Source organism: Juglans microcarpa x Juglans regia, chromosome 4S (assembly GCF_004785595.1).
Source record: "Juglans microcarpa x Juglans regia isolate MS1-56 chromosome 4S, Jm3101_v1.0, whole genome shotgun sequence".
In the NCBI taxonomy this organism is placed as follows: domain Eukaryota; kingdom Viridiplantae; phylum Streptophyta; class Magnoliopsida; order Fagales; family Juglandaceae; genus Juglans; species Juglans microcarpa x Juglans regia.
In genome coordinates, this window is record NC_054601.1 from 6,616,551 (window position 1) to 6,629,125 (window position 12,575).

At 38.7% G+C, this 12,575-nt stretch overlaps 1 protein-coding gene across 1 annotated transcript; it reads right to left on the reverse strand.

Annotated features, from left to right (window-relative positions):
* On the reverse strand, nt 1-10,211 carry LOC121262763 (uncharacterized protein K02A2.6-like). Its single transcript, XM_041165357.1, has 10 exons — nt 9,788-10,211; nt 9,240-9,718; nt 9,043-9,156; nt 8,819-8,942; nt 8,460-8,686; nt 8,079-8,210; nt 7,810-7,988; nt 7,115-7,642; nt 402-682; nt 1-344 (listed from the first exon to the last, which is right to left on the reverse strand). The coding sequence occupies exons 1-10, from the start codon at nt 10,209-10,211 to the stop codon at nt 1-3; spliced, it is 2,832 nt and encodes a 943-aa protein (XP_041021291.1).
* Between the last annotated feature and the right edge of the window lie 2,364 nt (nt 10,212-12,575).

The window sequence follows — 12,575 nt, forward strand, 5'->3', positions numbered from 1 at the left end:
TTACGAGATGCGAAGATAATGAAGCTTAATCCTGTCCGTGCGAAGAATCCCTCTTAACTGGGTCGGCATATTGCTATCATCCACCCAATTCATGTTTAAACCTCCAGCACCCTTCTTAACAAGAAAATCAGCCACATCATTACCTTCATGAAAAATATAATGAATACGATATTCCATGCGTCTGATGTAGTCATGTAATTCATCCCAATAATCCTCAAGATACCAGATATTGTAAGTCCCTTTAATAATCCAATTGACAAGCAGCTGAGAATCTGTCTCAATCTCAACATGAGAAAACCCAAGATGATAACACCTACGAATCCCCTCCAAAACACTGTGCATTTCTGCAAAATTATTAGAGCCCTAACCCAAAAACACGGAATACACCATTCGGAGCTTACCATTATGGTCATGAAGAACACCTCCGGCACCAGCCAGCCCAGGATTACCTAAACTACTACCATCTGTATTCAATTTCACCCAACCATCTTGTGGTCTAGACCATCTCTCCACACGCACCTGCTTAGGTTTAGGGGCTAATATCGGGATCTCCAATTTATTTAAGATAGCCACATCCTGATTAGAAATCTTAGAGACTTGCATAATCAAATGCATAATCCTGCGAAGCCAAAAAATGATAACATGCCAAACCGACTCCACACTAGAAACCTTACCATCATACCTGGCATTGCAACGCCAATCCCAAAGTTTCCAAGAAACAATGGAATGGAGAAGACCAAAAATAGTTCTAACTTGAGAATACTTATTAGCGCGACGGAACCAAAAATTTATTTGTTCCTGCCAAGTTTGATACACACCTATGGGAACACCTAACTAAGTCGCAGCCATACGCCAAATCTGACGAGCAAAATTACCAGTACAAAGCACATGATTCAAATCCTCAATCTGACCCCTAGAACAACAGTGGCATTTAGAAACCAAGGGGATACCAATAGATTTAATCTTCTCATCAACGCTATAGCAGTTATAATTAGCCTTCCACATCATAATAGAAATTTTCTTAGGAAGATTCTTGTGCCAAATCCAATCAACCCAAGGTAAAGGAGGCGCCCTAACACGGATACAATCCCAGGCACTTTTAGTAGTAAAATTACCAGCCGTGTCATTTAACCAGATTAAAACATCTTGACCCTCCTTCCTCCTAGCTAAAAAATTACACAAGTCAGAAATTTTTTGGGGGTCAACAAGCCTTTCCAGAAGGGGAACATCCCACCCATTTTAGAGACAACACTTAACTATTTTTAATAAAGGCTGCTCAATATCAGGATAAGACCTACTAAGAGGACCACCCTCCGCCCAATTGTCATGCCAAAAGGAAAGATTACGATCACGAACGAGCCACTTTGAATTATGAAGAACATCAGGAATACTTCATACTTATCTAAGTCCTAAAAGTCCAAGCTATCAAAGTTCGAGGAATTTGTAATACAATCCCCTTGTATTCTGTCATCCAAATTAAGGGTCCTCTGTCAACGTCTACCTTAGGCTGCTACTCTTTTTTAACGAGGAAAAAAAAAAAAAAACACATGGGAATACTGAATTTTCAATCAATCTGTACCCAAGAAAAATGAACTGATTGCCCAACGAGTTAGTGGATAATGACGACGGCTTTGGCTTCATATGTAGACGTTGCAATTGCGTATCAGAGCATATAAGTCCTTTGTACCCGTAGAATGGCATTGATACATGAGTGCCGATTCACCGCATACAAATCACAATCTTTGTTCAAAATGACATGAAATCTGGCCTCGTTTAGATATATAGATAAGATGAGATGAGATGAGAGTTAAATAAAATATTGTTACAATATAATTTGTATCTTAAAATTGAATTGTTTATTATATTTTATATGAGAGTTTGAAAAAATTATAATAATTATATATGATGAGATGAGATGATTTATGTAACCAAACAACACCTAAGCATTTGAGAAATGATCTACGTAAAAAAATGTTGACTTTTAATGCCCCTACGGCTAGAATATGAGTGCCAAAATCAAAGCTATATTCCAGGCTCTTTTGAGTCCAAAAAACAAAAAATCTGGGTAACAAGCAGAAAATAGTAGAACCAGTAGAATTGGGGAACTGTCAGCTTCGTTTAGTATATTGAGTTCAGGAAGATGAAAGTCTAGTTTCCGCACATGTTCTTAATTAGATTGTGGGTCTAATTAGAATCAGATTAGATTAGGCCCAATTTGGGCCCGCTTACTTTTCAATGGACCCAAAATGGAATAAGAATAAGGCATATTATATATTACATGTATGTGTTCAAAACCCAAGTGCGATTCAATTTCGAATGTTCACTTTACTTGGCAGGCAGGCATTGATAATTTAAACCTCAATATCTTTCAGTCTGGAGCCCAACCCAAAGTACAAAAAGAAAAAATATTTAATAGATTCTTGAGATGCTGTTGATATGGCGATTGATGAAAGCAAGAAATGATATTCGTAATTATAGAGTGGTAAGCGCCGTGCATTATTTTAAAAAAAATAAATAAATATGTGATCTACATAAAAATAATAATTTTTTAATAGTAGAACTCATACTTTTTCAAAATGAATATGCAATACTTGAACAACTCATGACTGTATATAATATTACTCAAATATGTCTCTTAAATTTTGTTAAGGCTAAATCTTACCATAACATCGGGGTACAAAATAAAATATAAAATTTTCATCTTATATTATTTATCATTACATATTTTTTAAATCTAAATACAAAATATAATAAATAATTTTACTTTTTTAAATCTTAAAATAATATTAATATTAAAATATAATATTTTAAACTTTCAAATAAAACATTAAATTATTATCTCATCCTCCAAACCTTCTCTAAAATCAAGAAAATAAAGAAAAATTGGGCCATAATTGAACTTGAGTTTTAAGTGTTTTTTTTTTTTTTTATTCCAAGGGTTTTGCCTTGTATGATAGAAGTCAATTTTTGTGTGGATCCCCAAAACGTGTGATTGGTACAAGACTCGGTGGTACGGAGGACAGTATTAAAAACATTGACGGTTATTGTTGCAACCAAAGTTTTAAATTTCGTATCGTACCGGCCGGTACGATCGAAATTTTTCGTTTCGACGGTCCGGCCGGTACAGGTACTATACCTGTTCCATACCGGCAGGTACCGGTCATACCGGCCTCAATTTCGGCCTGTACCGGCCTATATTTCGGCCGGTACCGGCGATATTTCGGCCTGTATTTTTTTTTTTTTTATTTTTTCAAACTACAAACTTATTTTTTAACCCTCAATTTAGACTAGACTATTTATAATTTATATATATATATATGTATTTGTATATAATTTATTTATATATAGACTATTATTTTAGAATATAATTTTTATATATATTTATATATATAATTTATTTATAGATCGACTATCTCGAAACGTTATCCCGAAATGCTATCTCGAAATGATATCGGTACTAAAATATTTCATTCCAATACCTTGACCGATACGTTGTCCGGTACGGTATTCAAAACATTGATTGCAACCCCTAAAGTGGCAGAAAATCCAAAAGCACTTGGTCTTTAGAGATGAGCCAGGGGCAACTCCAACCAAACAATGCTGTTTACTATAAAGTGGTAGGTAAGTCAGGCAAACCAGCTTCCACCTATTCCCTTATTTCCTCTTTTATTATATTAATTGTAGGGACACAACAATCCAAAGTAAAACTTATTTTGATGCGTGGTTTGAATAGAAAGATGTTTCTATCCTATCTTATTTTATTTTATTTTATTATTTAAACATTAAAAATATAAATATTTTTTTAATTTTAAATATTTAATTTTTTTAGTTAATCATTACTTAATTCTTACAATTTTTTCAAACAAAACATAAAATAATTCAAAATTTTCAAATTTTATAATAAAATTTATATTAAAAAAATTATATTCTAATAATATTTTAATTTTATAATATGTTTATTCAACATTTTCTCTCTTCTTTCTCAAAATCCTATAAAATATTTTAACTCAAATCATTTTACTACTATTTCCAAGTCATCTTATATCAACCCACTATCAAAACCAGCCCTAAGGGATTGCGGAAACAAATCAACGTGGATTGTGAACTGTGGATTAATGAACGAATTTTAGTGTTTTAATATTCGGGTAAAAACAAATCAATCATGTGGACTGTGGATTAATAAAAAGAGTTGTTCTACTCTGCTACCAACACCATACACTCCGTCACATTAGTTTATATTTTTATTTTTCTAACCGCTCATTTTGAAACAACAACCCCATTTCTCAATGTTCTTGGATCTCGGTGAGAGTTTTGTCCCTTTAATTGCAAGGACATCATCTGAGTATTGCCGAGATCTATGGCCTAGCTTCCTACTTTGAGTGTGCTCAATTAGCAGAATCAAGATGATCACAGGATTTATTTGGCTTCTCCTTCTCATCTTTTGCTGACCTAGAACAAGAATTCATCTTTCCATCTGTTAAACTTACCTCTCTAGACACAGCATGCAAACCCAAATCGTTAGATCTCAAGGTTCATCCACAACAAAAGGATAATGATCATCCGCAACAGAAGGATATACAACACCATTCAAATTCAAATGTTAAATAGATAAGCACATCACTAGTTTAAATTATAAAATAGTTTGAATTGTAAATTTGGATAAATACTGATGTAACATAAAACTTTCTATATACTGCAATATATTGATCTGTTTTGGTATTGAGTACCAAAAATGTGGCGCCCTCGACCCCCATGTATTATTTTTATGGAGTTCGTAACACCGGAATGATGACCACACGGATCATGCACCCCAACGACCAGTGCTCAAAGTGTGTACAACATACAATAAATGTACACAATAATATTCGCAGTGGAGAAAATAAAAGGCCTTTCTTTGTTAAGTACTAGAATTGTTAAAAAAATAGTAAAATAACTTTACAAGAATTTTACAGTCTTCCAACAGATAATTTAAAGAAAACAAATAACATAAGGGAAACAAATCCCAAAACGCTGAACAACATATCAGCAACTTAAGCTTCTGGCAGAGTCGGTCCTTCAGGTTCATACTCGGGCTCTGCGTCAAACTCTACGGCACCATAAAAGGGAACCGTAGGGCAAAACACCACAATGAGATTATGACATCTCAGTAAGTAATTAACCAAAACATCATCCAAGAGATTTAAAACACATTTATATAACCACGCGTCCCCATACGGACAGAATAACAACCCACATTCAATTTCTCAAAAATATCATTTTTATACTTACACCAAAAATCAAAATTTTGGTCCCAATCATAATTATTACGAAATTACGCATGTACCACGGTCTCCCCTATGGACCGTCCGCACACCCTGGTTCTCTTCGTCACATCACGGTTAACGTCCGTGCATGAGACTTCGTAACGAGCGATGCTCAGTTCCGCGCCCAGCGCGTACATGGCCAAGCATCATCTAACCTCGCCAGCCAAAAGGTCACGGAATCGGTACGAGAGCGTTACCATCTCGTCTGTTCCCGTCGTCGCCCTGCGATAACTCAGGGGATGTCACGTCAGTCTATTACGTTCCCGAGTGACCATAGGAGCTCCACCAAGATAATACCCTATCTCGGCTTGGGGTCGTGATACACACGCACCCACATATTCAATAACCAATGCAACAGACCACGTAACATCACAGCACATTTTAATAAAAACCATAAATATACAGTTCAATCATTTAATAGGAATATACAATTAACATAATTCATTTATAAAATTAATCATTTACTTACAATTTCACCATTTCACAATATACGTCATACCCCGTCCTCCAAACCGGCCCATGGCCTAATTCCAACAAATCATTACAATTAACAGTTACATCAGAAATGATAGTTTACAAAAAACAATTACAACAACTTTATTAATAAAATTGAAAAATTACATACACACGAAGATGGGTATTTCTGAAAGATCAAGCGAAAGAACGTCTGCTCAAGGTGGCGGCTCAGCGGAACAGTGCCCAAAAATTGGGTTTTATCACACGGTAACAACAAACACCAACCGATCGATTTTCCCTCAATTAGAACAAAACCAAGCACAACAAAATCTCAAGCTCTCGGTTTTAACACCCAAAACTCACAAATTTCATAATCAAAAACACTCGGCAAAGCCACACAACCACTCGGGTTCACTCAAAAATTCACAAACAAAACACTCCAATTACAAAGGGATGAAAAGTTTAAGAGAGACATAGATTGAGGAACCTGTGGCCTTAAATAGACCAAGTGTGGCGGTTGGAGGGACCGCGTGTCACACGGGTGGAAGAAAAGAAAACCGCAGCTCAAGCCGTGCGTGGCAGTGCGGGTTGACAGCAGACGAATGATGGACACGGACAAACCATGGAAGCTCGAGGTGGAAGGAGGTGGTGGTCGTATGAAGCCACGGGTTGACAGCAAGGCTTCGGAGCCTCCATCGAACGACACGGAGAGGAAGAAGCAAGATGGAGGTGGCGACAAACGGCTGAAATGCGTGACTAAGGTCCGGTTGGCATCGGCAGCTGCTGCGTGGAGGAAGAGGAACCCGCTGGAAGGAAGAAGAAGAAGAAAGAAGAAGAAGAAAGGAGGAAGAAGAAGAGTTGCTGCTGCACGGCGCAAGAAGAAAAGGGATGAAACCCTAGACTCCATCAAAACGGCGCCGTTCCATTTAAGGGAAAGCTGGTTACCAGATGCCTCACGGGCTGGGCTCATTACGGGTTGGATCAAACACAAGGGCTGGGCTTACACTTTGCACGGGCTAGGTTTAATTAAAACACACACACAGCCCAAACAAAACACACACACAGCCCAAGAATAAAAACAATAAAATTAACAAGCCCAAACTAAAATAACACAATAACATAATTAAAATAATACACTAAATTTAAAAATATAAGGAAAAATACACCAAAATAAATTAAAATAAAATAACACAATTAAAATAATTAAAACTTATGAAATTTTGGGATCTCACATCCTTCCCCCCTTAAAAGAAATTCCGTCCTCGAAATTGTTAAGTTCCTTCATTGATTCCGAAACAAGATACAATACAAAACTCAAAACAAACTTGAGAAAGAAAACAAACATTCAAAACTACCCGAACAAGTAAGGGTAGAACTTTCTCATGTCTGCTTCTCTCTCCCACGAAAAATCCTGAGCTAAAGGATCTCCCCAAGATACCAAAACTAGAGGTATCGACTTGGATCTCAATTGTTGCTCCTTTCTGTCCAAGATCCAAGTTGGAACAACTTCATACGTGAGATCAGGCCGGAGTTGAATGCTCCCTGAATCAACGAAACGTGGCTCCTGCTGACCAAAGCTCTTCTTCAATGACGACACGTGGAAAACATCATGAATCTCTCCAAAATATTCTGGCAAGGCAATACGATAAGCAATTGGTTCAACCTTCTCCAGAATCTGAAAAGGGCTAACATACCTCGGACTAAGTTTCCCTTTTTTACCAAAACGCTTAACGTCTTTCATTGGAGAAACTTTGAGGTACATCCAATCATCTTCCTCGTGTCCGAACAGCTTTTCTGACGACTCTGCGTAGCTGCCATCTTGTCTCTTATAACTCGAACCTGATTCCTCAGGTCCTGAATAATCTTTGGTCCAAGTAGGTTCCCTTCACCAACATCATCCCAAAACAAAGGAGATCTGCACTTTCTCCCATAAAGAGCTTCATAAGGGGCCATTTGGATAGTCGCTTGAAAACTGTTATTATAAGCAAACTCTATAAGCGACAGATGATTTTCTCAACTTCCCTTAAAATCCAAAACACAAGCTCGCAACATATCCTTAAGGGTCTGAATAGTGCGTTCTGATTGGCCGTCAGTTTGAGGATGATAAGCACTGCTGAATTTCAACTTGGTGCCCAAAGCTGTCTGCAAACTTTTCCAAAAGAGAGACGTGAATCGTGGGTCCCTATCTGACACTATACTCTTGGGTATTCCATGAAGACGCACAATTTCCTTGACATATATCCGAGTCAAAGTTCCCAAAGTATCAGTGTTAAAAATAGGTAAGAAATGGGCGCTCTTGGTCAACCGATCAATAATAACCCAGATTGAATTCTTCCCACTAGGCGTCCTTTGTAGACTAATTACAAAATCCATTGCGATGTCGTCCCATTTCCACTCAGGAATAGGGAGTGGTCGAAGATAGCTAGCGGGCCTCTGATGCTCAGCTTTAACCTGCCGACAAGTTGTACATTTTGCAATAAACAAAGCAATATCTCTTTTCATTCCCTCCCACCAAAAACTTTTCTTCAAGTTTCGGTACATTTTTGTACTTCTAGGATGAACTGAATAAGGCACTGCATGGGCCTCAGTCAAGATTCTTTCTTTAAATTCTGAATCTGTAGGAATCACCCTACGATTACGGAATAAAAAAATGTCATATCTGCTTAGACTAAAATGCGCGGGTCCTTGTGACTTCTTGACTCTTTCTTTAATATCTAACAACTTAGAGTCATTTTCCTGCAAAGTCTTCAACTCCTCAAAATCAAGAACTCGGATATCATGAATTGAATTCAACACCTCTTCCTGCTGTGAACTCGCAGCAAGAAGTCTCCTTATTTCAGAAAGGAGAGAGTCTAACCCTGATAACTCAGCCTTATCAACTGAATAAGACTTCCGACTTAGTGCATCTGTAACCAGATTTGCTTTTCCTGGGTGGTACTTAATCTCACACTTATAATCACTGATTAACTCTAATCATCTCTTCTGTCTCATGTTAAGATTTTTCTGCGAGAAAAGATGTTTAAGGCTCTTATGATCAGTGTAAATTTCACAAGTCTCACCATATAAATAGTACCGCCAAATTTTGAGAGCGAAAACCACAGCTGCTAACTCCAAGTCGTATGTGGGATAATTCTTCTCATGATCCTTCAGTTGGCGGGATGGATACCCCACAACTCTTTCCTCCTGCATAATAACACATCCCAAACCAAATTTGGAAGCATCACTAAAAACCACAAACGGCTTATGAGGTTCCGGAAGTGCCAAAACAGGTGCTGTAGTTAACCTCTTCTTCAACTCCTAAAAACTCTTCTCGCATTTGTCGGACCAAACAAACTCCACATTTTTCCTGGTAAGAGTAGTGAGAGGTCCAGACAATCGAGCAAAGCCTTCTACAAACCTGCGATAACAACCAGCAAGTTCCAAGAAACTTCAAATTTTGTGCACCGTTGAAGGACGTGGCCATGCCAATACAGCTTCGACCTTACTTGGATCAACTGCTACTCCATCACGGGACATAACATGACCAAGAAATTTAATCTCCTCCAACCAAAATTCACACTTGTTCAGATTTGCAAAGAGTTGATGATCTCTTAACTTACCCAAAACCAATCGAAGATGACTAGTGTGCTCTTCCGGTTCTCGAGAATAAACCAAAATATCATCAATAAAAACTATCACAAAGGAATCTAGATAGGGTCGGAATACTCTATTCATCATATCCACAAATGCTGCAGGGGCATTGGCTAATCCAAACGGCATCACTTTAAACTCATAATGCCCATACCTAGACCTAAATGCAGTCTTAGGTATATCCTGATCCTTTATCCTCAATTGATAGTATCCCGATTTTAAATCAATTTTTGAAAAAGTAGTAGCACCTTGAAGTTGATCGAATAAATCATCAATTTGAGGTAGGGGATACTTATTCTTAATGGTTACTTTATTGAGCTCTCGATAATCTATACACATTCTAAGGGTACCATCATTCTTTTTAACAAATAGCACTGGTGCTCCCCAAGGTGAAAAACTAGGCTGAATAAACCCCTTATCAACCAGTTCCTGCAATTGACTTTTCAGCTCTTTTAATTCCGCTGGCGCCATTCGATACGGGGCCTTATGAACTGGTGCCGCACCGGATTCTAGATCAATGGCGAACTCCAAATCACAAACAGGTGGTAAGCCAGGCAAATCATCTACAAACACATCAGAGAACTCCCTCACAATCGAAATATCTGCTAAAGATTTCTTCTTCGAAAATGTAGACACCACATGAACCAAGAAGGCATCTGCCCCATTTGCTAAGTCCCTGCTTGCTTGAATGGCAGATATAACTGCAGGTTTCGCCTTTATCTTCCTTCCTGCAAACTCTAAATACTTTCCCCCAGGTAGTTGGAAACTAACAATCCGACTACAACAATTAATGCTGGCGAAATACTGATATAACCAATCCATTCCTAAAATAATGTCAAACTCAAGTAATTTAAACCTTATCAAATCTGCCTTAAGAGTCATTCCATTAATAACCAGAGGACAACCTAGGGTAACCTTCGAACACCACACAGTTTCCCCATTTGATAACTTCACTACCAAAGACTGCGATAAAGGTTTAAAGACCAGGTTGCACATCCATGCAAACGTGGCAGAAATGAACGACTGAGATGCTCCCGAGTCAAACAAAGTGCAAGCATAATAATCATACAGTCGAACTCTACCTAAAAAGATTTAAAACTACCAATTAAATCTAACAAAACAAAACACCCAATAAAGTAACTTCAAATGATTGGATAGAAATCTATACCTGTGATGACTCCAGCATTTTGGGTTTCCTGAGCTTCATCATCTACCTCACCAGGTGTCACTGCTTAGACCTTAGCTTAAATAGTTGGTCTTGAGGTAGTCCTCCCACCATGGTAACCGCCTCGGTTCGCCTGCATCATAGTAGGGCAGTTGGAAGCAAGATGTCCCGTTTGTCCGCATCTGAAACACTGAATCCCAGACATCTGGCACTCGCATGTCTATTGCATATGCCACATACTGGCGCTCGACCCCCCATTCGTACTCCGGTGGCCATCTGCAGTCGGGCCCCAGTCCTGAAAATAAACTTAGGTGCAGATGCCGAACTACTTCCTTCCCCGAAAACTCTTCTCTTTTGCCCAATTGGAGCAGCAACAGGATCAATAAACTCTCGCTCTGCAATCGAAGCAACCTCCACTAATTGCTGAAAAGTCAGAATTTGCAAACAAGCAACCTGTCTACGGATCTCTCGCCGTAGACCCTCCTGAAATCGCTCGAACCGCATCTCCTCTGTTGCAATCAAATGTGTAGCAAACTTCCCGAGTTCTATAAACTTCCAGGCATACTGTTCGACCGTCATCTCCCCTTGCACTAAATTATTAAACTCTCGTGCCTTTTGTTTCCTCATAGTGTTCGGGAAGAAACAATCATTGAATTCTTTTTTAAACCATAGCCAAGATACTGCTGCAATTGATCTTAACTCCATTTCCAGAAGCTCCCGCTTGGTCCCCCACCAAGCAGTCGCGTCACCTTGCAACAGGTAACTTGCGTATAACACCTTCTGAGTTTCAGTACACCCACAAATCTCAAATGTCTTTTCGAGATCACTAATCCACCTTCCAACACGAAGTGGATCCTCTTGTACAGAAAAAGCAGGGGTCCTATGAGCTAGAAAGCGTTCGTACGGACAACCGTTCTGTTGCTCCCTTTGCCGCGAAAAATTCTGTTGAAGAAATTCTATCATACGGGTTAGGCTCTAGCCATGGCGAGATTCCCATCAGTACAAGACAAGTCATTCTCAGGTTCTGGATGTGGCATTCCTGATTGGTCCATCTTTCTGATAAAACGTGTCTTTTAAAACTCGATTACAATAAAATTTTTTGGTACTGCACCTAGGTATTTATACAGTTTTACCCAGAGCCAGGCCGCTCTGATACCACCTGTGGCGCCCTCGTCTCCCACATGTTATTTTTATGGAGTTCGTGACACCAGGATGATGGCCACACGGATCACGCACCCCAACGACCAGTGCTCAAAGTGTGTACAACACGCAATAAATGTACACAATAATATTCGCAGTGGAGAAAATAAAAGGTCTTTCTTCATTAAGTATCAAAATTATTCAAAAAACAGTAAAATAATTTTACAAGAATTTTACAGTCTTCCAACAGATAATTTAAAGAAAACAAATAACATAAGGGAAACAAATCCCAAAACGCTGAACAACATATCAGCAACTTAAGCTTCTTGCGAAGTCGGTCCTTCAGGTTCATACTAGGGCTCTGCGTCAAACTCTACGGCACCATAAAACGGAACCGTAGGGTAAAACACCATAATGAGATTATGACATCTCAGCAAGTAATTAACCAAAACAACATACAAGAGATTTAAAATACATTTATATAACCACGCGTCCCCATACGGACAGAATAACAACCCACATTCAATTTTTCAAAAATGTCATTTTTATACTTACACCAAAAATCTTATTTTTGGTCCCAATCATAATTATTACGAAATTAAGCATGCACCACGGTCTCCCCTATGGACCGTCCGCACAGCTTGGCTCTCTTCGTCACATCACGGGTAACGTCCGTGCATGAGACTTCGTAACGAGCGATGCTCAGTTCTGCGCCTTGCGCGTACATGGCCAAGCATCCTCTAACCTCGCCTGCCAAAAGGTCACGGAATCGGTACGAGAGCGTTACTGTCTCGTCCATTCCCATTGTCACCCTGCGACAACTCAGGGGATGTCACGTCAGTCTGTTACATTCCCGAGTGACCAGAGGAGCTCCACTGAGA

Coding starts and splice junctions, on each gene's coding strand:
- LOC121262763 (XM_041165357.1), bottom strand. CDS start 10,211: ATGGATTGGTTATATCAGTATTTCGCCAGCATTAATTGTTGTAGTCGG. Junction 9,719..9,787: donor TAAGGGGTTTATTCAGCCTA/GTTTTTCACCTT, acceptor GAATGTGTATAG/ATTATCGAGAGCTCAATAAA. Junction 683..7,114: donor TTCTACCCTTACTTGTTCGG/GTAGTTTTGAAT, acceptor TTGCAATGCCAG/GTATGATGGTAAGGTTTCTA.